The sequence below is a fragment of the Onychomys torridus genome, chromosome X (genome assembly GCF_903995425.1).
Source record: "Onychomys torridus chromosome X, mOncTor1.1, whole genome shotgun sequence".
Classification (NCBI taxonomy): Eukaryota; Metazoa; Chordata; class Mammalia; order Rodentia; family Cricetidae; genus Onychomys; species Onychomys torridus.
Genome location: NC_050466.1, coordinates 34,891,238 through 34,918,871, shown reverse-complemented (window position 1 = coordinate 34,918,871; position 27,634 = coordinate 34,891,238). Strand labels below are relative to the sequence as shown.

General features: G+C 41.5%; 1 protein-coding gene across 1 annotated transcript; it reads right to left on the bottom strand.

Moving 5' to 3' along the window:
• Nucleotides 1-3,982: 3,982 nt before the first annotated feature.
• Nucleotides 3,983-23,242, bottom strand: Znf449 (zinc finger protein 449). The gene is made up of 5 exons (XM_036175088.1): nucleotides 23,198-23,242; nucleotides 20,924-21,369; nucleotides 18,999-19,203; nucleotides 7,097-7,210; nucleotides 3,983-6,933 (listed from the first exon to the last, which is right to left on the bottom strand). The coding sequence occupies exons 2-5, from the start codon at nucleotides 21,275-21,277 to the stop codon at nucleotides 6,050-6,052; spliced, it is 1,557 nt and encodes a 518-aa protein (XP_036030981.1). The 5' UTR covers nucleotides 21,278-21,369; nucleotides 23,198-23,242; the 3' UTR covers nucleotides 3,983-6,049.
• Between the last annotated feature and the right edge of the window lie 4,392 nt (nucleotides 23,243-27,634).

Genomic DNA, 27,634 nt, shown 5'->3' with positions numbered 1-27,634 from the left:
TTTTTCTGGCACACAATTTCACTTTATTTTTTGTATGTGTGTGCATTCACATGTGACTACAGAACAAACTTGAATGTTACTCCTCAGGAGACATCCACCTTATTTATTTACACGTTTGTGTGTGTGTGTGTGTGTGTGTGTGTGTGTGTGTGTTGTATGAGTGTGTATATGGGTGAGTGTGCTTGCTTGTATATGTGTATGTGGAGACCATAGAATGACATGGGCTATCTTCCTCTAATTTTTCTTAGAAAAGGTCTCAAACTAAATCTAGAGCTCACTGTTTCTTGGCTAGATTGGCTAGGGCCTAGGGGCCCTTCCAGGATCCACTTGTCTCCACCCACCCCTACCCTACCCACCAGTGCCTGGGTTACCACATCCAGCATTTTACATGGGTGCTGGGGGATCTGAACTCATGTCCTCATGCTTGTATAGCACATTACTCACTCAGCCATCTCCTCAGGCCACACCTTCTGTTCTTGAGACTGGGTCACTCACTTGTAGAAGCTCACTGAATAGGCTAGGCTGACGTGCCAGTGTTGATATCATCAGCATGCATCCAAGTCAGGCTTTTTACAGTGGGTTTTAGGGATTCAACTCATTGTCTCATGCCTGGAATTTTCTTGTGTTTTTTAATTATTTTTTTAGAAAGGGTCTCACTATGCAGCGTGCGTGCACGTGCACACACACACACACACACACACACACACACACACACACACACACACCCCTACCTACTGAGTCCGTTTAGTGTTGCTTATGTGTACATGTGTTTAGGGTTGACTACTTTGGGGTTGATCACCTATTAAGAGAGCTCATCCCTGGAGAAAAGTGTTTATTTCTCTCAGCAGCCATTGATTGCCTGTAGCTCTCATTTAGGAGTGAGACCTCATGACATTCCGGCCATCCATGTTGGTGTGTCAACTGGTGTCATTATGCAGGTCTTTGTTTAGGCAACCATACTGTTGAGATTCCATATTGGGTCAGCCTCCCATGTCTGGAAGATGCTAGCAGCAGGTGCCCTGAGCCTCTCTAGCTTTTAAAAATCTTTCCACCCTTCTTCTGAGATGTTCCCTGAGACTTAGGCTTAGTGGTTGCATTGGAGATGTACTAAGTGGATTTAGGCTCCCCATGATTGTCTCTTATTCTCTGAATTTTGACCAGATGTAGGTTTTTTAAACCTGTAGTTTCAGACCAGAATATCAATGTGTACCCTGGTGATTACAATTAATGTCTCAATTTAAAACAATATATTTAATTTATATCCTAATTTCAGGAGTATAATAAGATTTTCATTATTTTATAGCCCCCCCTGAGAACCTGTATGTGCCCTCTTCATAATGGTGCTCTTCAAATAGTAAGACTTGTAACTTGGGATCCAAGAGTGTTTCTAGTGAATGAGCAGGTAAAGCTATACTGTCTTTTATGGCCCCATCTCAGAACTCAGCATCACATCAGCCCATTCCTTTTGTACCAATATCGAACATACCCAAAATCAAAGGAAAGGTACATAAAGCATACGTGTTGATGGAAACACAGCTAATAGTTTTCAGAAATGCTTTATAACTGTCACAACGGGTTAAGAAATCAAGCCTTGGAGCCGTTGCCAAGGTTGTTTGGCCAAAATAGAACTTCTTAGTACTAATCACACCATTTCTTGGTTTGAAAAGTGGAGGAATTGGGATAAGAAGTACAGACTTCCTTTTCTTTTCCCCTGGCACATGCACAGGTGCATGTGTGTGTGTGTGTGTGTGTGTGTGTGTGTGTGTGTGTGTGTGTGTGTTGTGTGTAGCACCATGTAAATAGCATCTTAAGATGAGAGACTCCAACTTTCCTGGGATGGGTTGTCTCTGGAGACAGTGCAAGTGTTTCCTTTCACTCCAAATCTAGATAGGAGGCTTGATTTCTTCTACTTTTACAGTTACATGGGGAAGGAATCTAATGGGGGAAATACATAGCTAAAGAAATATTTAGAATTTGTTGTTGTTGTTGTTGAGATAGGGTTTCTCTGTGTAGCCTTGGCTGTCCTGGAACTCACTCTGTAGACCAGGCGGGCCTCGAACTCAGAGATCCACCTGCCTCTGCCTCCCTCGTGCTGAGATTAAAGGTGTGTGCCACCAATGCCTGACTATAGAATGTATTTTAAAAATAAGGGTAAATAGCTTTCTCCTAGGGCCAATAGGAATGTTTTGACTATAAAAAAGAGCTTCAGATCTTGAAGCAATCTCCAGCAATTCATACATTCATATTATTGTACTAGGACATAAAGAAGTCGAACGGCTCAGTGTTGAGGAGCTGCCTCTCTTTCCAAGGACCCAGGTTTGGTCCCAGCACCCATACAGCAGTTCACAGTTGCCTGTAACACCAGTTCCAGGAGATCCAATGCTCTCTCCTGATATCTATGATTTCATGAACAAACATGGTATACATATACACTTAGGCACACACATAAAATAAGCACTCTTTAAAGAAATGTATTAAATATACATATTTAAAATATAAAAAACAAACAAAAAAGAGAGTTGAGTTCTCTTCCCACCCCATTACATGTGCTACAGATGACTATGGAAGCAGGGGCAGGCCTGGGCAGGAGGGCTCTGGTTATTTGTTAGCATATTTAGTCCAGGCCAGGAGGCAAGCATTGACAGAGGGTAAAGGGATGCAGCTTGAGCAGTTTCTGGGAAGAACTCAACACTGGTTTCCTTCAATGCTATGGGGACTGCTGGTGTAAGGGGGCAGTGTGCAATGCCTTTCTCCCACCAACTTATGGTGAGTCAGCAGGGGACTGATTTCCCTATTTGTAGTCCTTGGGTGAACAAACCTGGCAAGCAATGAAACAAGCCTTGCTGATTAGGAGGATAGGGTTGTGGAAAACCTTAAAGGGCCTCCTGTGGGTTCTGTTTGCTCCCAGGAGAGGCAAGGATGGGATCTTGGGGGTGAATGTTCTGAGCCTGCCTTGGAGAGGCCATGCTACGCCTAGTTTGTTTGATTTCTGTTTATTCAGACTGTTATTCAAATTGTAACATATGATTTCACAGGACATTAAAAAACTAAGCAAGGGAAGGTGGTGTACAGGGAGACAGAATTGCTCCTGTTCCTTCACAAGAATGATGAAAAAGATATTAAGGCAGTGGGAAGGCCAGGACTCTAAGTATTGGGTCCACATATAAAACCCTTATCTTCTATAGTTTTAGGATGCTTAACAAATTTTATAAATTCAAGTCTTTTAAAAAATGAGGTTTAAAAGCAGCAATGGAATGAAACCAGTTTTCAATTGCTGTACAGCAAAACCCAAAATGAAAATGGTAATACTGTACAGCTCCTGGGCTAAAAAGGGAAATTATAATGAAAACTATAACAATTTTATAATCATAAAAAAATTATATATAAAAATTATAGAATGTGACCAAAGCCATACTTACAAGAAAATTGACAATCTCAAATGTTTTATTATTACATAAAAAAGAAAGTACAATATGTTTGATATTTATTAATGCTGATACTGTATAGGACCTGAACAAAATATATTTTTAGTCTTCATAGTAATTATGAGGTGAGTCTCCTGTTTCTTACCCTTTATGATAAGAGGTAGGTCCTGTGTGTGCCCCAATTAGGCACATGCATGCAGTGTACTAACAATATACCCTGTTTCCAAGAACTATTCCACATGTCTCCTTATTTAATGCCATGAATGTTTATTAACGGTTATTATTCTACACAGGGCACAGAAGTAACAAAGGGGTGAATACAGGATGTTTTCTACCCTGTATAAATCTACTCAGGATATAGATGAGGGAAAAGATAAAATTCATATTATGATTGACACTAATCTGGCTAGCTAACCATAGCACCAGGGTGCAGTCAGAAAAGAGATTCCAACTTGGAATGGGCATAGAGAAGTGTATTGGGGTGCTTGTTGCCCCTGCTTAGGGAAGTAGCTCTAAGTTATTCAAATGATTATTTAATTTAAGAGAATCAAAAAGAGCATATTTACATTTCCACTTTATTAAAATAGTGTATAAATACAGAGCAGTTGGGCACATCCATTCTAAGGCACTGTTCTGGTTTGAATGCAATTCCACAAGAGAGAAAGAGAAGCCATTACATTCTGTATTTTTAATCTCTACATTCAGACTCCTCCTATGTTACTGGGGTCTAATTTTAATCCCAGAATTATTAGCAGCATCACACAGGGACCTGGATGCCAAGAATTAAAGACACATCCTGGCTCTGGCACTTTATATGATTTGGCACTTAATTACAAGCTCTCTTGTATTGTTCTCCATTTGTTTCCCAACTCTTGTTTAACTAGAGATATTTTAAACTTTTTATGAGCCTTACACATGAATTATGTTTTGTTACTAGCTTCCATTAAGACTAGAACAGGACAAGTTAGGCACATAATACATACCCGCCAAATACTTCTATATCACTTCAAAGAACTTGAATGCAATGAAGAGATATATTTTCCTTAGTTCTACTTTAAAGATGACTGTGTATCTTCATGAAGGGAATATAACTGAATGTCCCATTTCTTATGTCTAATAACAAGAACTAAGCTCAAGGAGTATTTTCACATCTCAATAGTTATCACTGACTTTCTCCCTTACTATGAGATTTGAGTTGTTACTATGATTACATGAGAACATTTATATAAGTAGCAACTCTGTATGTATATGTATGTGTGTGTGTGTGTGTGTGTGTGTGTGTGATTATAAGTAAAATTCAAAAAGGTTAAGAATCACTAGGTAATTCATAACTTATGTGAATTAGTGACCTTCACCTCTTAAAATGATGTGTGTGTAAGTATAATTAAAATTCAGAGGCTGCAAATCACGAAGTAATCCACAAATTATGTGAATTAGTGATCTCAATGTCCTTCAAATGATGTGTGTATAATACAAAAGATGTATATTTTCAAATCATTTTTTCATAAAATCCTTGAAACTGGAAATAACTAGGTTTAGAGCTACAAGAGCACACTGACAGCTACAGACACACTGGTTTAAGGCAGTGGGTCCCAAGGGACACTTGCAGACTATTCCTGCAAGCTCTTACTATGTGGACATGAAAAAGGTTCTGGGGTGAAGTAAGTCTGGAAAGCACTGAGCTACAAGAGGTGCCTTAGCCTCCTTTACTAAACTAGGGCCTTTCCAAGAATCTCATGCTGATGAGCATAACGAGTCCAGGAAGGACAAACAGCTAGAAGCAATTCCCAAATTTTCTGCAGAACATCTTGCAGAACAAAGTATTCTACGACACGTACTTAGGGAAACACTGAATTAGTGAATGGATACACTTTCAAAAGCACTGAAATAAACATGAGAGAACAGCAATGAATGAAAATCCACGGACACTTGTTCTTCAGTCCATCTAAATAAAGTTAGATTTTACGTGTACAACTTCAACTGCAAGTTATTTCTGCTAGAGCTAGCAAACAGTTATAAGCATAGTACTCCACTGTAATCACCATCACACACAGACGGCCAACGAAGCAGAGCAGCGAACATCACAAAAGTCCAAACATAACATCACAACTCTAAGCATAAAACTGTAAATGGAAACAAGCCTGTTCCTTAGGCCAATGACATCCTCTTTCTCCTAATCCTCCTGAAACGTTTTTTATTGTTTGTCAAAATTCACTGCCTCATTTCTTGCTACATGAAGCATGTCTATCTAAATGGCTGCTTTCGTATAGTCGCCTTTACTAATTATAGGGGAGAACAAGTGTGGGAGTGCTAGAGCAGACACTGTTATTCATCCATTATGTTGGTCCTACCTATAAACGACTGCCACCGTTTATATGCGTTGTGCTTATGCTTATTATATGGTTGCCTTGGAACCAATACTTTCCATTGCAATTAAACAACAGAAAAAGACAGAAGGTATTAAATTCAGAAAAACTGTTAAGGATAGGTAGACACTCTAGAACTCCTATACCTTGAAAGATGGTTTTTAAAAATAGCACCCTTCAGAGCTGTACTTCTAAGACAGACAGCTACTGCAGGCTCCCATGTTAACCTGTCAATAGGACCTGCTCCCTTAACAGTTCTTAAAGAAGTCCTCTGAAGTGTGTGACCTGGTGCATGATAAGGCCTGCTCTCTGCCTGAAGCTTTTAGAACAATGAGTACACTTGTATGGCTTTTCCCCTGTGTGGATTCTTAAATGAATGACAAGGCTTGGTCTCTGTCTAAAGCTTTTCCCACAGTAACTACATTTAAAAGGTCTCTCTTCTGTGTGTGTTCTCTGGTGCAAAGTGAGTGCTGTCAGGCGACTGAAACTTTTCCCACAATTATGACATCTATGAGGTTTTTCACCTGTATGAGTTTTCAGATGTCTTTTAAGACTTGATCCATGACAAAAGCTTTTTCCACACTCAAGACATTTATATGTTTCTTCTTCAGAATGGGTTCTCTGGTGCCCAATAAGGTGTGAGCGCCGAGTGAATCTCTTTTTACACACACTACATTCATAGGGCCTCTCTCCTGTGTGAAGTCGTTGATGTCTATAAAGGTCAGAGCTACGCAGGAACCTTTTTCCGCATTCAGGGCATTTGTGAGGTTCCTCTCCTGAATGAATTCTCTGGTGCCCAGTAAGTTGTGACTTCCGAGCAAAACATTTTCCACACTGAGGACATCGGTGAGGTTTCTCTCCAGGACTCTTTTTCTTTGGAGGCTTCGGGCTGAGAGGTTCTTCCAAGTTGGAGCTCTCAGGTGTTTCTCCTAGAATGGGGTTCTGAGAATCTACAAGTTTTGTTAAATCTGTCTGTAACTCCTCTGGGGGTGGCTCCCACTGATTTTCTAATTGAACATAGTCTTTTTGTAGAATGGGACCATGGAGAGCATTCCCTTCTAAAGTTACAACAAATGGGTACATGTTTTCCACTTTTTTCTGTTTTGAAGTATCTTCTTCATTTTCTATTCCCATCTCAAAACCTGAGAAGAAATAGAAACTGAAGGTTTCATTGTGTTCAGAAAAAGGAAAAAGTGAAGAAAAGTCAATAGTGAATGTAGAAATGCCTAGACACACCTCCAAGTTCTTTACCCTGATTACTGTTGATTCCCTTCTACCTGAGACTGTAAAGGAACCATTACTTACCAATCTTGGAATCAAGTAATTGTTTCATTTCTTTGGGATCCTCTAATTCTTTTACCCATGGCTCTTCTCTATGATCCAAGGGGAAGTTCATGTCAAGCTTTGGCAACTGATAACCTGGTCATAGAAGCAAAAAGGGAGAAGCATGACAGTGTGGTTCATCAAAGGTTTTTCTGGAATATAGGCTGAGTGCATGGATCCAATTACTGTTCCTTTATCTGGAGTCACTTACAAGAGTCTTTTTTAAAGATGAGGAGAACAAAACAACAATTGAGTGGTTTTGTTTCTTTAGTGCTTTCAGGTGAATGCATCGTGCTCTAAAAGCAATGCATTATGTTAGTTTTCTATTGATTTTGATACTACATTTATTTCTGCCAGAGCTAAAATACGGAGTAAATCTTTATAAAATGCTGGTATAGTGAAACTGGCAATTACTGCTTTTGAGTGCTTGAAGAAGAGCCGTCTAAACAGACTTGTCAGAGAAAAGTGGTGTAAACTTAGGTGTTAGGAAATTGTTTATTGGAATCAGTTCACTTGATACCTTCACAGAAATATTTCCATTTTATTGAACTTAATTGGCAGCAGCAACAAGTAGTTTTAATGTGTCAGCAGGAGTCTAGAAATGGCATTTAACCAAACGAACTGCTAGGTGGTGTTTCTGTCTAACATCTTAAGTACTAGTTGCTCCCCCGCCATAGTCAGCCTTCACTGGCACCCTATTTCTCTTGCCTCTTTCTTCCTCCTCATTGCTGATCACATACACTGCTCTACAGTAACATTTGCTATGGAAATGATCTAACAAATGGGCTGACGGTTAACTGTTAGAATTATTAAAATGGCACACACAAGTAAACACTAATCCGAAGGAAATTTTGTATTTTAGATTATGACATGAGAAATGGATAGAAATCCCTTGTTTGTTTAATCAAGAAAAGACCATATGTTTTAATTTTAAGACTAAGAAATGAATGATAGAACTCAAATGGATTTCTGTGCTGGGTGTGATGGTGCATGCTATAATTCTAGGCTGAGATAGAAGAACTGCAAATTCCAGGCCAACCTTGGCTACAACGGGTGACTCTGCCTCAAAAAGAAGGAAAATGTACTTCAAAGTTCACTATTCGGTTTTTGTTTGGATTTCAAAGTTAAGATGAGAAGAGGGACTACGTGGGGGAGACACAAATGCCGAGGGTCACAGCCAGGGGAAAGTAAAGGCACGAGCTACAACTTGGTATCTAAACTACTGATTCAGAGGACACGCCAAGATGGCAGACTAGCCCCACCTAACAACTTCCCAGTTCTCCTGGGACAGGACTGAAACAGCAGAGAGGAGCTAACTAGCCGTGGAGGTAGCTGGTGTTAGCTGTGAAAAGAGAGAAATGAGAAAACGCAGACCCCCTTCTACCAGAGTAGAACAGAGGACAAGAACGAAAGAGCAGGCTGCAACAAAGGAAGGAGAAACTCAGAGAGTGCAATCTTCACCCGCATGCAAAAGTACAGCCTGGACATGCAACATGGAATTTGCATAGCATACCGGCACTGGCGGAAGTTTTCCCTACTTCCCACCATATAATGTTGCAGTATTAAGAAAGCCATCTTAAGGTCTTATCTGAACTGCTTCAGGATTCAAAGATACCTACATTTTTTTTTTTATCTCCAGAAACCCACAGTAAACCCCACAAACTTATTTAGAAAGTGTTGGACTAGACAGCCAATCATCTGGCTACTGGAAAAGACTTAACCAAACCCACTGAAAACTCTATGTCATGTCCTTTCTCACGACTCTTAAAATATAGTCCTCGGAATCTTAACCAGAGTAACAAGGCTCGAGAAATAAAAGTGAACCAAACAGAAAAGGATGAAGCCAAATTATCCCTATTTGTAGATACATTCTTATATTTAAGACCTTAAAGATACAAGAATCTAAGACCTGATACAATTTCAGCAAACTGGCAAGATACAAAACAACAGAGAAGATCTAGTAGCTTTTAAAAAATAAAACAGTACTGACCTTGAGAAGGAAATCAGAAAAACAATGTTATCTAACATACCATCAAAAATGAGTAGGAACAGGGGCTGGAGAAATGGTGTCTTAAGCAGTACTTACTGCACTTAACATCAGAAGGCATCCTCCGCTTGTAACACCAGGTCTGGGGGATCTGATGCTTTCTTCTGGCCTCTGCAGGCACTTGTATTCTTGTACCCCAATGCACACACAACTAAAAATAAATTTCTTTCTTTTTTTCTCCCGAGACAGGGTTTCTCCGTGTAGTTTTGTAGAGCAGGCTGGCCTCGAACTCTGGCTCTGCCTCTCGAGTGCTGGGATTAAATGCGTGCGCAGAGATGGCTTAGCCATTAAAGGCTAGGCTCACAACCAAAATAAAACCTAATCAATGAAGCAAAATTCCTCTATAATTAAAACTACAAAACATGTATGAAAGAAATTGAGGAATATACTAGAAGATTGAGAAACTTCCCATGTTCATAAATTAGCAGAATTAAAATTGTAAAATTGGCACTGTTTCCCAAAGTGGTCTGCTGGTTAAGTGTAATCTTCAAAATTCAAATTACATTCTTCACTGAACTAGAAAGCAAACCTAAAGTTCATGTAGAAGAAGCACAGAATATACAAATAGTGAAAGCGATCCTGAATGAGAAAAAGAGTTCTGGGGGTCTCACAATACCTGACCCCAAAAGACCTGGAGTGACTAAGCTGCCTAAAATACATCTTGGAGGAAAAAAACAGTCTCTTCAACCAATGGTGCCTGGAAAACAGAATCTCCACATGTAAATGCTACTTTTTCATTTTATTTTGTTTTTCAAGACAGGGTTTCTCTGTGTAACAGCTCTAGCTGTCCTGAAACTCACTCTGTAGACCAGGCTGGCCTTGAACTCACAGAGATCCACCTGGCTCTGCCTCCGGAGTGCTGGGATTAAAGGCATGTGCCGCCACCACCCAGCTTCCACACATAAATAATTAAGACTTTATTCCTACCTCTAATGCTATTAAAAATGAATTTAAAGTGGATCAAAGAAGCCAGGCAGTGGTGTCATACGCATTTAATCATATGGTTCCAGGACAGCTAGGACTACACAAAGAAACACTGCCTCAAAAAAAAAAGAAAGAAAAGATCAAAGACCTTAATGTCAGATCTGATACTTTTTAAACTACTAGAAGAAGACACGGTAAACATGTCCTGGTACAGTGATCAGTAAACCTTTCTGAAAAGAACTCCATTATCTTGGAAAATAATAGTAAGAATTGGCCAGTGGTATCCTATTGATTCCCAGCACCCACATGGCAGCTCACAACTATATGTAACTCTAGTTCTAGGGGACCTGATACCCTCACATAGACATACAGGCAGGCAAAACAGTAATGCACATACAATAAAAATAAATAAATTATTAAAAAATCTTCAGATGATAAGTTGGCTGTTATTTGTTGGCACATTTCTCTACCTTAACCAGCAGAACTGGGCCTCAGGCCAGGAGATGCTCATGCCAGAAGGAGGTCACAAAGCTTGGCATTACAACCTGTTCCATAAGGCAGAAGCCTGGATCTACTTTGGTGGCTGTTATCAACCTTAGGCAAGAAACGTGAGTTCTAAGAACCCCTTTAGACTCCAGTCTCATGTGAGGTAAGAAAGTGAGTGTGTGAAATGTGGGGGATGACATCTGTGCCATATCATCACCTCCTTGGCTGAGTTGTAACAGTCTGTTGAAAAAACCTTGTGAACAGTAATGGAAACAATTAACAGAGTCGTGAAATAGCTTAGAGAATGTGTAAAAATAAATCTTTGCTATTCATCTGAGAGGGTTACTATCCAGTGTATATATAAAGAACTAAAAAAAGAAAAAGAAAGAAAGGAAGGAAGGAAGGAAGGAAAAAAGAAAGAGAGAAAGAAAGAGCCAAAGAATAAGTAATGCAATCAGTAAGTGGACAAGTGAACTGAACAGACACTTTTAAATTATGACCAAGTGTGATGGCTCATGACTGTAACTGCAGCACCTGCAAGTCTGAGGCAGGAAGACTGCCATTTGTTAGAAGCCAATATGTGCTACATAGTGAGTTCCAGGTCAGCCTGGACTACATTCTACATTCCAGTGTGTGCATATTTTCTGGTCAAATGCTTATCTTATATTTTTTAAGGAAATGACATTTTAGATAATATACTGTAATAACTTTAAATCAAATGTGTAGCTGTTATATAACGGTTTCCTCTATAATTGGACATTCCATTCTGCAGGGAAGCCTTTAAGACAGAAGGCACACAATTCAAGATAGCTCCAGGAAGTCCCTGAAACTGACCAGATTCACTAGGCCCCTTCTTCCTAGGAATAAATAAGCCAAGCTACAAAGAAGACTTTGAGAGGAGATCAGCTGCCTGGAAGAAGTAGAAAAAAAGCAGAGCTGCCTGGAAGAGGTTTAGACCAACTGAGGCGCCAGGAAAGGACACTCTCCAACCTGTTGAGCTGCCTGCAGACTGTGCAGTGTGCTCCAGGTTCCAGCTTTCTGAGCTATCACCCATGTTTGGGTGGACTTTGGTGAGACAGCTTTGAGTCTTTTCTGCTCCTGTAAGTAAGCCCTCACTTATATTCCTGTAAGTAACCCCTATAATAATCATTGGATCACCAAGTTGCATTTTATGGTATCTGTAGTATGTCATGGGCTCCCTGTTTGAGGTGAGTAGATATGTGTGTAGCACCTCCCCAGGAAAAGTCTTGTTATACAACAAAGTCATTTACTGAGAGCTTTTCATTGTTATTTAATTATTTGTTAAATTAATGACTGGGTAATTTTGTTGATTTCTTTCCCCTTGTAAGCTAAGTATTATAAAGCATATTAATCTGACAGAACTTCTTCATGGTCCCTCTGAAATGACAGGTATTTCTGTAGGACAGCAGAGAAAATACTAAAAAAAAAAACAACCAAAAAAAAAAAAACCACATCAATTACAAGTAAACTATTTAGGTAGAGATTCAATCTGATTAGATGAAAGTTAGTAGAGGGGCCAGTCTAAGGACTCAGCAGGCAAAGGCTCCTGCTGCCAAGCTTGCTGCCTTAAATTCAACTCCTGGAATACATGTGGTAGGCCAGGAATTTATACACACACACATATAAGTAAATGAATGTAATAAAAGTTTTAAAGTTAGTAGCAGTTTACTAAGACATAAAACCCCAAATTAGTTAGAGATTTAATTATACCAATTTAGTTTGAGATGAAACTTTGAGTTCTCATTAGAATCAAGGGAGGCTGAAATGCAGTGCGGTGACACAGTGTTAAAGAAAAATGAAAACTGTTAACTAAGAGTCCTACATTCGAGCTGGAGGGATGGCTCAGAGGTTAAGAGCACTGGCTGCTCTTCCAGAGGACCCGGGTTCAATTCCCAGCACCTACAACTGTCTGTAATCCTAGTTCCAGGGGATCTGACACCCTCACACAGACAGAAATGTAGACAAACCATCAATGCACATAAAATATAAATGAATAGAAAGAAAGAATCCTACATTCAACAAATCTGTCTTTCAGAAATGAATATGCAAAAACGATATCCCTGATTAAACAGCATTCACTGCTAGCCGACTTGCCTGAAAAGTGTCATGTAGTGTTGAAAATAGTAGGGTGCTCCCTGGCTCTGAAGGTGAGGGAGACTCGGAGTAGTAACAAACAGCACACATGAAAGTAGCACACAATTGTAAATCAGAAGGTCTGCTCCTTTTGCCTCCAAACATTTAAGACAACAAGTCCTATGCCATGTAGACAGGCAATATATTTGTCAATAACAGCATAGATGAGGCAGGCAAGAGAAAAAGCTATACATGCTTAAGAAATGACTAGAACTGCCTGCTCAAATCCACCTGGAGAAATGAAGAAAACCACAAATGATAAATAATGTTAAAAAACAAAAGCTGTAATGTATTTGTTTTCCTTTATCCCTTTTGTTTCTTTCAAAATCCTTAAAACTATGTGTAGTAATAATTATAGCAATGTATTATGGGGCTTATACTAGGTTTGATATAATATGATTGCAATACAGAAGTAAAGAATACAGACCTATATAGGACTAATGTGTCTATATTTTAATGACATTGTTAATATAATTCTAAACTGATGATAAGTTAGAGCATAAACGGTAAACTGTAATCATATACTTAAGAATTAACTTAGAAATAGTGAAAATTCATTACAGCAAGTAAAATGCTCCACTATAAACATTCACTTACCAGAGCAGAAAGCAGTGTGTGAGAGAAGAGCAGAAGAGTTATGAGACATATAGAAGACTACATAAAATGGCTAATCAGGCTAATATGAGTAGACTAAACAGTTCAATGCAAAGTCAAGTTCAGACTGGAATTTTGCATTCCTATTTGTTTGGTTTTAATTTGTTTTTTGAAACAGGGTCTCACTATGTAGACGAGGCTGGCCTTTAACTCACAGAGATCTGCCTGCCTCTGCCTCCAAGATGGAAGAGGGAATATTGTATAAATATTATTCATAAGACAGCTAGACAACTCAGATATTAAAACCAAAAGTTACTATTTACAAAGGGTATCATTTTATAGTGAGTAAAAGAACGATTTATTAATAAGATATATCTAAACATATTGCTATTCAAATTAATAAAAACCACGCAAAGTAGGAACAGAAAGATTATCTCCTCAACTTGATCTATGCCATCTATGAAAGAGCCACAGATACTATTCAAGTCATGATGAAAGAGCAAATACGATTCTCCTGAGACATGGAACAAGACAAGGGGGTACTTGCACTACTTCTAGTCAATACTGCTCTAAAGGAAAACGACACAAGAAAAAGAGAACTAGTACCGTTCATAGGTGACATAACTTTATAGATATATGAAACCCTAAAGAGTCTATCGTAATAAACAAGGTAAGTATGTTTGTAGGCTATATGGTCAATACACAAAAATCAACAGTAATTCTATATACTTTCAAAGGACAATAAAAAATGTACTGAATAAGATAATTCCATTCATGATAACATTAGTAATACTAAAATAATTTAAGAACAAATTTAATAAGCTCCGTGTAAAAATACTTTGAAAACTATAAAACACTGTTGAAAACACCTGAGAAAGTACAAGTAAATAGAAACACATCTCAGGTTCAGGCATCACGTATCATTAATATAGCAGTACTCTCCAACCTGTCTACAGACTTAACACAATCTCTCTTAGTGAGCCAACTGACTCTAAAACAGAAAAAACAACAATAATCAACACAATGTAAATGTGGTCCTTTCTTAAGAATAGATATCCAACAATATCAGTCCACAGGACTGATATGAAAGTTCTAAGGACATTCAATGCAAAATGAACAGGCGTTTTACTTTCAGGCTTTCCATGAAAGCACATGGTGACATCTAGGTAACTACACACAAGTAAATGGTGTCCACCCTCACTATTAAATCATTGCTAAAAAACGGATCCAGTGTTTAGATGCAAGAAAGAATGGGTAAATGGCCATCTTAAAATAAGCCCTGGAGTTATTTTACAGTCTTCCCTTCATCAAGTGAGAGTTTCTCTTTCCCCTTTCAGTGTGGGTTGGATCTGTGACTTTGTTCTAATGAGAATATTGCAGAAGTAATAGTGTGTGACTGGGTTACCAACAACATCGTGGCACACGTATTGCTTTCTTTTCCATCAGCTGCTATGAGAGGAGCCTGCTGCCTGTCCTGAGGGCCTGCATATGGAGAAGTCCCCTTCCCTTAGCAAGGGATCGAGGGTTCTGCTAGCTTGCAGAGACTGAGCCAGAAATACTGTAAACCTTCTAGAAATTCCTGGCTCATAGAAATTGTGTGTATGTGTGTATATGTGTGTTTAAAGCACCCCTCTTTTCATTTTCTCCTTTAAGCTGCTAAACTTCAGAGATGATTTCTAATTGTGGAATATGGTGCAAAAGAAATGATAAAGTGGAGTGTGATAAAAAGGATAAAAAACTGGAGGTTAAGAAAGGTACTTCAATAATGTTCTCATCCAATGTTCAGTGAATCATTTTACTAAGCTCCACGTAGCAAAGAGCGTGTCACAAAGGCTGCTGTAGGAGGTGTAATTACTATACTGGGCATTACATATTACTTACATGAACATTTAATATAACAGGAAATTCTGAAGAAGTTTAAGTTACAATAACCTTCTCAGCTAGTGAGATGGCTTATCAGGTAAAACTGCCCACAAGTATGAAGATCTAAGTTTGACACTAGGAACTCACATGGTAGGAGAAAACTGACTCCCACAAATTCTCTTCTGATATTCATACATGAATGTACATGGACACATACACACATACAAAATAAATAAATATAAACTTATTTTAATTAAAAAACCCTCTCAGGCTAGAGAGATGGCTCAGCGGTTAAGAGCATGTACAGCTCTTGCAGAGGACCTGGGTTCATTTCCCAGGACCCACATGAGGTGCTTACAACCATCTGTAACTCCAGCTTCAGGGAAACCAATACCCTCCTTCAGTCTCCATGGGAACCTGAACTCACATGCACATATCCACACACAAACGCACATACACATTTTTTTAAAAAATTAATCCGGGTGGTGGTGGAGCATGCCTTTAATCACAACACTTGGGAGTCAGAGGCAGGTAAATCTCTGTGAGTTCCAGGCCAGCCTGGTCTACAGGGTGAGTTCCAGGACAGCCAGAGCTGCTATACAGAGAAACCCTGTCTCAAAAAACAAAACAAATAAAACAAAAGAAAAAAGAAAATAATCTTCTGATGCTTTACAGATGACATGTATTTACATTTTACTTTAAATGTTCATCTCTCATATCCTTCAGCACACCAAAAGGGTGCATTCTTTGACATCTTCCATATACTCAAAGTCAAATCTCACTGAGTCGAAAAATTGAGAGCTTAGGCTTTGAAAATGGGTTCTAGTTCTGCGGCACTAATTTGGACTTCACATTTTCTAAGTTCGAATTTATATGATACAATTTAAGCTTTCAGGCCTAGTATCCCCTTCACCTTTTTCTTTCTGACTGAAGAAAGTCTACAATCTCCCAAAGTTCTAGAGTGTCAGGCATAAAGTTAAGTGAGGGAACTGTTTTTTCAAAGTATATTAGATTTGTTTTTTATTGTTGAGCATACACATATTAGGGCAAAGGGCTGTACACACAACTACAAATAATTTTTTTAGGAAAAGAGCAGTAAAAAAACAAAAAAGACAAAACAAAACAAAAACACCCCCAAACCACGGAAGACCTGCAACTGCTTTAGTTACACAGTCTCAACCTGAGGGCTGGCTCCACATTGGCAAAGGATTTCTGACCTCAAAGAGGGATTTCCTGATGGCTGGCTGCTCCCCACATCTCTAAAGGCACTGAGGCCCGAGGTCAGGCCTCTGTGCACCTCTGGAGTGGTGGTGGCATCGTTGTTCAGAAGGCCTCTGTTTTGGGCAGGCCCAGTCCTTGTCTGGCTGCCAAAGACATTTCTAATGAACCTGGATCAGCAAAGCATGATACCATACAAAATACTGAGATGCTTTCATTTTTTTAAAAAATAAAACTTTAAGTAACTTTTAAATAAATAATGTGACAATAAGTCTTGCATCATTTTATATCATTTTAAATAGGATAATTTCTTCCAATTTTTACTTTTTACTTGATTCATTATTATACCTATTTTTAAAAATACACTGAATGTCCGAAAGTATGAAAATGAATATGAATAGTATTATTAATACTACTAATCTATGATTATGTACCTGCAATATTGAGACAAGAAAGAAATCACATGCAAAAACAGAATGAATATACAGATTTATAATTGAGTAGGATGGCTAAGTTCTAAAATTAATTGTGAACATACAAGAAAGAAAATGGAAACTTCTGGGGTTTCTTTCTTTCTTTATTTTTTTTTTTGAGACAGGGTTTCTCTGTGTAGCCCTGGCTGACCTGGAACTCACTCTGTAGATCAGGCTGGCCTCAAACTCAGAGATCTGCCTGCTTCTGCCTCCTGAGTGCTGGGATTAAAGGTGTACGCCACCACCACCCAGATAAATTTAAACTTCTTAACAGAATGTGAAATGAAGGCAATATAAACACTATAATATAAATGACAATATCATATAGTACTGCTTCAACCAATATTTATAACTATGGACTTTAGGCTTTTTTTCTTTCTTACCATCATTTAAAAATATTCTGGCCTGGTGTGGTCATACCTTAAGCTTATCTTGACCTATGAAAACCAGTCTTCCTCTGAGTTCTCTATGCCAGTGAGTGATACTGCCATGGGCCAGAGATCTAGGTGGCATCTTTCGCCTTTCTGGTTCATTACCCAATAACCAGTCAGTCAATCACAAGTCCTATGTTTCGCATAACACTAAATATTTGTAGAACTGCCTTTTACTCTCCACGATTACCACCTTGGCTCGGCTGCTTCTGTCGGCCCCTCCTAGTGCAAATGCCCCCCCCCCCCCCAGCCTCTGCAGGCGGAGCTGCTTCTGCTCCTACTCCTCTCTCTCTTCATCTGCACTGCTTCAGCAAGCCCATTCTGGTTCCTTTCCAGAGGTGCTTACCCTAAGCCCCTCCTCCCGGACTCACTCCTCTTAGCTGGCAGTAAGGTGACTCTCCTGTGTGCTTCATTATCATCCTATGCCCTTGAGGATTACTTCCATATCACATATGGAATGTGTCAACTGCCCACCAGACTTGGAGCTCTAGGATGGCTAAGGCTGCTTTTCTGCTGTGTGTACCAATGAATCCCTAGTGTCGAGCCTGGCTCTTCACAGGTGCTCCTGTTGTTGGCTGAATTAATAGGAAACTATAAAAAAGAATTCTAGGCCTTAGCTTTTGCTTGTTATTCATGCATCAGGTACTTCTATTTTGTAACCTGGGTTGTTCTCACTGATTGCCATTTTGCTGTTTTCTTTTGTTGTCTTAGTATCATAGTTTAGTCCAAGTGATAACATGTTCAAGATGTACCCATAGGAGTAAGGATTCCAGCCACACTTGAGCCAAATCTTTCATGAGAGTGAGGGAAGAAATGGGGCAGAGAACATGGACAATGGTGTGAAAGAACTCCAAAGGGAAGGGAAACACAAGGCCATGCAGGCTACACGGCCCGGCTGCCTCTGTCTACTGGACCTAGCTCCTTCTAGGACTCACCCTGTTATGCCAAAGCCAGTGGGCTTCAAACATTAGTGTGTATAGCACTTATGTGGATTAAGCTGATACAGGAGGTCTCCTCACCACATTCTAGAAACACTATTCTAGTTTGAGATTTTATGTAATTGACTTTTTTTTTTTTTTTTTTTCCGAGACAGGGTTTCCCTGTGTAGCCGACTGTCCTGGAACTCACTCTGTAGACCAGGCTGGCCTTGAACTCACAGATATCTGCCTGTCTATGCCTCCTGAGTGCTGGGGTTAAAGGCGTGCACCACCACAGCCCAGATAAATTGACATTTCTTTTCACCTCTCATGAATGACTGCATCCTTTTTAAGGATCTGAAGAGAGAATGTTGCAAAGTACTCCTGTCCAATGGGGCTTTCTAGACCATAAAAGCAACTGGCCCTTTGGATCTCACCTTGCAGGCTCAAAATTTGGTGGACAACTGTCCTCACCAGAGGATATGAACTCCCACAAGAGGTTTTCCCAAGTAACGTTCTTGGTGAAAAGCTCCTTGGGCAAGGCCATCACTATAGCCAGCTCCCAAGGATATTCTATCCAATGTGCCTCACTCTGTGTTGTTCCTAGAAAGGTGTTGCTTCCAGAAAGAGATTCCCTCCTCCTGTTCTCAGCCCTTCACTTCTTTATGTCAGTGGTCCAGTGCATTGGGGGATTCATATTTCTAACTCAAACTGAAACCTCGAAGTTCTTTAGCTCTTAAACAGAAACCCAGAACTAAAATAAAACCCTTGCCTTACCAGGGTCCAGAAAGGATTGACATTCACCATCAGCACCGTAGTTTAGGTCCTGTGGCCCTGCTTGTGTAATCCAGGCCTCTGGCACTGGGGGCTCCTGGACAGGTTCCATTACTTGGAGTGCAGGTGCCTCCAGGTGCAAGTTGGGCGGCATGGGCACTGTTCCAACTGGTGCCAGTTCTTCCAAGAGCATGTCATCCATATCAATCTGAGAGAGAGGCCGACAACATCACTCCAAAGTCTAGACTCCACTGGAAGTAAAGCCAGTTTACCACTTTCTAAGTCAGCCATTCCTCACCAATCATATCATGAGCCACACACGTAGCTTTAAAGTCTCCAGGAGTTCCAGGAGGCAATGCATTAAAAAAACAAACAAACAAACAAACAAAAAACCCAACCAACCAACTAAACAAACAAACAAAAACAGAAGAGTTGACTGGACCAGGGTGTGCTTATTACAACAAATATAAAGTATCAGGATTTCAATAGTAATCAACACAAATAATTACTAGTGAGTTATTCCACCTGCTTCTTCCTTCATACACAGTCTCTGTGGGGAGTGTGCATTTCCCACTCATAGCTGATCCAGCTGCACTGGAAGTGCATTGGAGTGATCAAGTGCCAGGAGTCGTTTTCAACTCCTAACATGTGCAAGGGATGCCCAGGTCTCCCAAAGAAGAAGTCTTCTATTTTCACCCAAACCAGGAAGCTGTGGAAAGTAAGGGAAACTACTCCCCCATGCTGCCCAAGGGAAGCAGGGACCTTGGTGACTTCCTACACAAGCCACTACTTGCAGTGAAGCCAACTGCTCTTGAACCCCAGTCCCAAGCCCCAGAGATTTTGAGTGCCAGGTAGAAGTTCTTGCTATTTTCTTCTGGGAAGAGTGCCCTGTGTTCAGGTTGCCCTGTGCCCACCTATACCTTCTCTGAACGGAAGTCACAAGAGGTGGTTCTGAACACAAGGCAATATGCGGGCAGGAGCTGCTACTGGAATTTAATGGGCCAGAGATGGGCACATCACTCATAATGCAAAGTTCTTCCTATCCTCTCCCAAACTTGGGACTCCTTCTTCAAACCTTCATGTAGGTGAAAAGAACCTAGCAAGAACCACATCCTGCTGATAAGGTAGAAACCAAATAACTTTTGTGTATTATTTTTAGCACTTTTGCACAAGCCAGAGAAAACCACAGAATTTATTCCCCTTTACCAAGAAATTTTTTGGCCACTTTGTAAAATCACATCACCAAGGACAACACTACTCATAGCACTGGAACCTTGGTCAGAATTCCTGCATGTCCCATCACAGTAATTGAAAGCAGAGGTGCTGGCATATGACCACTTCATGATGTCTTCCCATGCAGTGAAGAACACACACACTGGAGAAATACCTATTAGTTTACACTAAACTAGGTTGTCTTTCTTTGCATTCTCTCTATACTCTACTTGACTCAGTGTCAGCCAGATCATTCTGGAAAGAAACAAACAGTAAATAGTTTAGAATGTGTGGAGTACATTTACCCTCTCCTCTCCTCCTTCTGTTTTGAAAAGAAATTCATTAACAAAGTAAAAACCGCTAGACACTTAGAAGTCATGATCAATCATACCATGGCAGGAGCTGGCTAGCAAGCCATAGAGTAAAGTATTGATAACTGTAATTAGTGTTTCTAGATAAGCTAGGCTGTCTGCAAATTTCATTTAATAATAGTAAATGGGGCATTCCCATATGTGTGTCCTAAAGAGGGCATGGGGTCCGATACAGTGGAGAACCTCAGACACATATGCTGATTCCAGCAGAAGAGAACACTGGAAAAGTCTCTAGCGAAGTCTTAGGGCTGTGGAATCAGAGTCAAAATGATGGGTACAGACCCGATAGCCTGGGTAGCTCTTTTTGTTTCCTTACGAACAGAGACTCCACATTTTGTTTCTCACCTGTGGTTCTGGTATCTCAAGCTCTCTCTGTAAGTCTTCAATGAGTGACACAACTCTTTCTCTATTGTCTGGGCAGTGTTCCCGCACCCAGGTCTCTATTTCTGTGGGCAGAATAGTTAGGAATTGCTCTAGCACAAGCAGTTCCAGGATTTGTTCCTTAGAACGCATCTTTGGCTTCAGCCACTGACAGCAAAGCTCCCAGAGTTTGTTGAATGCTTCATGAGGCCCAGCAGCTTCTGTGTACTGGAACTGCCTGAAACGTTGTCGGAAGACTTCACAGTCAGTGTCATACTCCTGCAGCACAGAGCCCTGATTCAAGGAGGCCTGGATTGCACAACCCAGGGCCACAGCCATCACCTCTTCTAGAATTTTACAGTTTATCTGGGGTCTATGTCTCAGATGGCAGGTTTTTCCTCTCTGTAATAATCTGGGGGAGCCACCTACAGCTGAAGACGGGAAAAGATGGAAAGGAGAAAAAGCGATGGTTACAAGATGGTACACTCACCTTCTCCACTTAGCTTTGCTTTCTCCCACAGAGACTTAAAAGAGCTCTTCATGTCTTTCAGGCGGGTTGCGACTCAGAGAAAAGCTGGGGGACCCACTTCCCAGAACATTTACAGGCACAAGCAACTGTACATACATTTCAAACATTTACAAAAATCTCAAGAGCACACCCACATATCCTCTAGAACATGCTGTCTGATAAGACAATAACAGCATATGGGATTTTAAGTTTAACTGAAAATTCAATTGACTTTCTCAGCTATGCCAGGGAACTTTAAGGTGCTCAGTAAATAGCATTACTCAAAGCACTTCTCTAATATCTTATAATGACAAAGGTAACTCTGCCTTCTTATAAGCTCCCACTGATCTGCTGGCTTTTAATCCTATCCCTAGTCTGCTACCAAGTCTTTTTTTTTCCCTATATGGAGATTTCAAAAGAAACACAGGAGGGATAATGCAATATTTCCAAAATAACTGAAAGTGTCAAGATATTTTTACTGCAACCTGTGAGGTCATGGGGTTGGTCATATACAGGGCTCAGGATCTGCATATGCAGATATACTGTGGATCTCCACTCTCTGCATTTGCTGAGGCAGTTCCGTATATACCTGTGTTATTTAAGATTTTTTTCTTTTGGTTTTTCTAGACAGGTTTTCTCTGTGTAGCTTTGAGCCTTTTTCCTGGAACTCACTTGGTAGCCCAGGCTGGCCTTGAACTCACAGAGATCCACCTGCCTCGGCTTCCCAGTGCTGGGATTAAAGGCGTGTGCTACCACCACCGCCACCACCACTACCACCCGACTTTAAGATTTTTAAAGAGATTCAAGAAAAAAATAGTCCTGATTCTCTTCCCATTCAGTCAACTGAACCAAACTGACTTTGTATCACCCGTTACCATGACAGTAACCTATACGTCTGTGCCAGGATTTAGGTATAATTTGCTGTGTAATTCTCACACCCAAATGCCCCTGTCTGCAACATGTACATAGTGATAGCATCAACGTCATAAAACTATCCTTCAAGGACCAAATGGCACAGAACGTGAATAGCAGCGTGCCTGGCACAAGGTAAGGATTCATGTGAAATTTATTGCTAGTCAAGACTTCTTCCTAGGAAGCTTCTAGTTTCCTGAGCCCAAGCATGTAACCGTTGCTGGAGGACATCCAAGGATCTGCAGTCTTTTGGCTGTGGACCCACTGTTAATCTTCTCCAGCCTCACAGCTGGCTAGCCTTCCCTTGGCTGACCCAAAACCTTCCACCACGTCTACCAGGGAAGTGACCCTCTAGGTTTCCTTTCCTGGGCCCTACCTAGTGAAGACTTCATTAAGAAACAGTGTTTTTTTTCTCTCTCTCAAACCTCCCCTCAGTGAATCCACGCTCACAGGCCTACCCATAAAGCAACATAAGAAAAGAGGGCACTTAGGGAAACAGCAAGCGTGTCATGTCCCCCCAAAACCTAAAAGCTGGTTTAAAATCCGATGCCAGTGTTAGGGACATGGTCCCCCAAAGCTTCTAGATGACGATGTCCGACCACCCAGATGGGCACTCCCAGTCCTGGAGGACTCCCAGCAAGGCCTGGCCGGGTCGTAGGGAGCGGCGGCGGGGTCCCTGAACGAATAGGGGCCCGCCGCTCCTCGTTGCTCCTGGGGCCTGGCACCCAGGGCACATATGAAATTTGCCAGTTTGTGTGGCCCCAGCCTGCTAAAGGAGCCCCGCTACCCGCGCCCGCGCCCCAGGGACAGCCACGCCCTCTGGCCGCTCCGGGACTCACCGCCTCTGCGCCCACGGCTCTCCCAAGCTCACCGGCAACTGCCCAGGGCGCAGGCGCGGAGCAGCGTTGAGTACTACATCTCCCAGCAGGCTCCACGCTACCCGCTCTTATAGCCCACAAAGATGCTGACGTGGGAATGGCTGGGACTCTCCCAGTCTTCCACCTAGCATCAAGCTGCTTTGGAAGAGCTCCTATTTCCGGCCTTATAGCTTCTTGGTCCTAGGGGAGTGGGTGGGACGAGCCCTGAGTCCTGAGTTAAGTAAGGACTAGTTCCCAACAGCTTTAAAGTAATCAGTGCAGGTGGGGGAACAACTTTGTTTAAAACAGCCTTGACTCACTCAGACGGTCTCAAGCCTCGAGGGGGAGGTTCTTGAGAAAGCATTTTTAAAATTCAGATTTCTGGACCCCACCCGACATCCTGAATCCCTGGAGAGCTAAAGAGCTTGGAGTTTAAGGATTCGCATTTTAATAAGATTTTCTGGGATGCTGATTCTGATCTGTCTTGTCTGTGTGTCACAGTGGCCTTGCATATGCTTCTTAGTTTTTTCTTTTGAAGACTTGGAGCCTCCATCTAGCGAAACCCTCCCATTCCTCTCCACCTTCAACAGCCACCAGTGGTCTCTGGAGTTTTAGGATTAGCCCACTGGCACTACTTCAAGTCTTCCAATGGGTCTCCTGCTGTTCCCGCCCCTGGAAACAAGCTCTTTCAGGCTTGGCCCAATGGCCACTAGATACAATGGTGTTAACTGGCAAACCGTCCTTTTATTGGGACAGAGCTGAGGCTATTTATTGATCTCCGAGTGCCAGATTTTCAGTGCTAGGGCGTTTTGTTTTGTTTTTTTCTTTTTCTGCCTGGGAATCTGTATCTAGACCTGAGTGGGCCCAAAGTAGCGAGGCAAAAGCTTCCTGTTCTTGTGCCTCCTTGAGGATCTGTTGGGAAGCGTGACAGACATGGGAGGAGTGGGGATGTTGGCAAGCACTGAAGACAGCCCCAGCCAAGCCACAGTTGTTCTCATCAGCTGAGGGCTGGAGCCCCCGAGGCCAGAGTCCTGCAAAGCCACCATTACTGTCTTGATAGCAAGTGTAGCTGATCTCGACCAGGGTGGTATGGGAGCCCGATGATTCTTTTGGTCTGAGAGCCAGATGGAAAGGGTGATAGCAAATCTGCAATTGTGCGTGGAGGCACAACCTGTCCCTGCTGGACCCAATATACATCCCTAGAGGCCGCCTACCTATGCTTTTGATAATAGTTTCCAAGAGGCTTTTGGGTTTTATTTTTTCCAAAAAACCCCTAGGCATTTCCTGGAGCACTGACGTGGGTTAATTCAGCCTAAGATGTGCATCGAGGAGCAGGGCTTGGGGATGTTGATGCCAAAGCAGTTAGTTCCTGGCCATCCTGTTCTAGGAAACCCACAGCAAAGTGCAGGTGCTGCACTCAAAGAGCTGTGAAGAAGCTACAACATTTTTTTAAATGTGTGGTTTGTTTAGAGAGCGCTTGGAAGGCTTGGAGAATAGGTTAAGAGGAAAGATTTCTCTGCTTCGTAGTTGACCCCAAAGTCTGAGACAGTTCTCTTTGTTTTCTGGTTTCTGCACTCATGTTTTTTGTTTGTTTTGGTTTTTGTTTCTTCTGGGGATTGGTGCTGGGAATTGAACCTAGGCCCTCATGCATTCTAAGTAAGCACTCTACCACTGAGCTACATTTCCAGCCCTTTTCTTTCTTAAAAAAAATTCTTTATACAATGTATTTATATCACATTATCCATTTACTTTTTTTCATTTTAAACATATTCTTTGGAAATTTAACTTCATGCACCCCCATCCCGCTCACCTCCCATTCCCTCCATATCTGCCCCTCATCTCTGCAGTATGCCTTCCCAAATTAATTAAAAACACAACAAAATAAACAACAAAACCCCACCTTGCTCCTCCATCTTTCCAACACCCCTTCATGCATCCTAGTGATACCAGGAGCTATGGTGTGTCACACAGTATACCCCTTTTGTCCAATCAACCCCACCCTCAAATGATCATTGCAAAGAGTCATTGGTCTGGTTCAAGGCCTCTGGTACACCATCATCACTGGACCCTCCCTGAAACTCCTCTCAGATATCCTGCTGTTGCCCTGAGTCATGGAGAACCTGCAGTTATCATTCTGCAAGACCAGTTCCTGTTCGAACTCCAGCAGGCCATAGATGGGGCAGCTATTAGGGTGGGGCAACCCAAGGCCCAGGATGTGGATCTCGATGGTAGCTGAGCTGGTTGGTTTTTGCCATTGGAACCACCCTGTCAGGCAAGGGAAAGAGCCAGCTCTCCTAGGCCCATGCTATCGTGGCTGTGGCCAGCTCTCCCAAGCCAGTGGTAGGGGTGGGGGGTTAGGGGGAGGCAGCACCAGCTCTCCCTCTGCAATGTCCAGTGAGGGGCAGGGCCAGCTATCCTGGGGCCAGTGAGGACAGGGCTGGCTCAGCACTGCCCTTGGATTTCAACATGCATGGTTCCTATGACCCTCTGTGGTAATAAATACAAGCCATGAACATCAGCCCAGACCCTGGCTGCTGTTGGGCCAGGGACCCAGACATGGTCCACGGCAGCAGCCTGGGCCCAGCCCCATGTGGCTGCACAGGCCACTTGGATTGGCATGGCCCCCATGGCAGTGAGGTCCTTGAATACCAACATGGCCACAGGTTCCATCTACTATTTTTAATTAACATATACTAATTGTACAAAGTAAAGATTTTCTTATGACATTTTCATGTATGCATGCCATATATTGTGGTCATAGTCACCCCCCATCCCTAATAATCTCTCTTTTACATTCATATTCTTTTTCCCTAGATGCCACATATGAGAATAGCTTATTTTACTTGTTATGATCTCCAGTTCTATCAATTTTCCTGAAAATGTCTTAATTCCATTTTCTATCTTTTTGTTTCTTTTGTTTTTTAGAAGATCCTCTTGCCTTGACCTCCCACATTGAGAATTACAAGTGTGCACCATCATATTTAGTTGATAATTTCATTCTTTATGGTTGACTAAAATGTCACTGTATGTATATATCACTTTTTTTAATCCACTCATTCATTGTCAATTCAGATTTTCTGGCTTACTCTGTGATGTTTTCTAGCTTAGACTGGAAGGAACATTTCTCCCCAAACCCCAAGTCTAGTAAATAGTGTGGTATTGCTTTTGGCTTCCATAGGAAGGCAGAGTTACTTCAATAAAAATATTAGCTGTGTCCTTAGACCAAAGGTGCTTTCTAATTTTGCCTGTTGCCAACCATCTGCGTGATGTTAACACAAGGCATTATTTCTCTGAGCCTCACTTTCCCTATAGGTAAAGCTATAGCGAATAAATACTCAGAATCTTCTGGGGTTGTTTGGATCTGTGGCAACGTGCACATTTTGATCACTCTACTGGCACAGATAATGCTTAAACTATCAGTTACTAAAGTCAGGGTTGGTCGAGAAGAATTAATTATGAACTTGAAAAAAGTACTTGCAGTGAGGTTTTGAGGTCATTCTACCTGAAAGGACCAAGCAGATGCCCTAACAGGCTGCTCAGTCTTCTCTCAGAGATCAGGCCTCAATTTCAGTTTCCCGAGACTTGAGCAGCAGTGTCTGGGAGGCCGTGAACAAAAGACACAGTCCTTGCAGTAGCTCCTTTCTGCACGGACTTGTACTCTGGCTGCTCAAGGTTCAGTCAGTTGTTCACTGTCTGGGACCCTCACCAACTTAGAGCTACGTGCATGGGTCACTGTGAACGTGCAAGGCCAGCCAGCCTCCATGGCAGGTCAAGGACAAAGCCTGGGGCTTGTTCAGGCCTGCCCCCAAATGGATAACTGTAACCTCCAACTAGCCCTAGCCAATTAAAAGTTACTAACGTGATTGCCACTCACACAAACCAATTCTGAGTCTCTTCCTATGTAGTCTGTAGACTCCAAGCCCTCCTTGCTTTAAAAACCCTGTCCCATTGCTATTCGGGGTCTTTCTTGCTCTGCTGCTGCGTCAGACGGACAGAAAGGCCCCTAGTTAACTCATAACAATACAAAGACTCTTGGCTTTTGCATCAGATTTGGTCTCTTGTTGGTCTTTGGGGGACCCTGGTTACAACAGTCCTGGCCATTGAACCCAGAGTCTTGTACATGCCTGTCTACTGAGCTAATGTCTCCAGTTCTTTCTAACAGCCTGAGTTTCAGCATTAAATTCAGAATCACCGCGTTCGGGCCCAATATAGTACATTCAACTCGACCCAACCTTATTTTCTGCCCACATTATCTCAATTTTTTTGAACTGTGAAGTTTTAGATTTTTAAAAATACATTTTGTAACAACATTTAGAGAAAAAAGAGGCTATAAAATTGAATGGCAGCTGGCTGGGCAGCAGTGACGCATGCCTTCAGTCCCAGCACTCTGGAAGTAGAGTCAGGCATATCTCTGTGAGT

What these genes read in the sequence shown, in the direction of transcription:
- Znf449 (XM_036175088.1), bottom strand. Translation starts at nt 21,277, where the DNA reads ATGGCTGTGGCCCTGGGTTGTGCAATCCAGGCCTCCTTGAATCAGGGC. An exon ending in TTGAGATACCAGAACCACAG is followed by an intron (nt 19,204 to 20,923) that starts GTGAGAAACAAA and finishes CCTCTCTCTCAG; the next exon opens with ATTGATATGGATGACATGCT. An exon ending in TCAATCCTTTCTGGACCCTG is followed by an intron (nt 7,211 to 18,998) that starts GTAAGGCAAGGG and finishes TTCTATGACCAG; the next exon opens with GTTATCAGTTGCCAAAGCTT.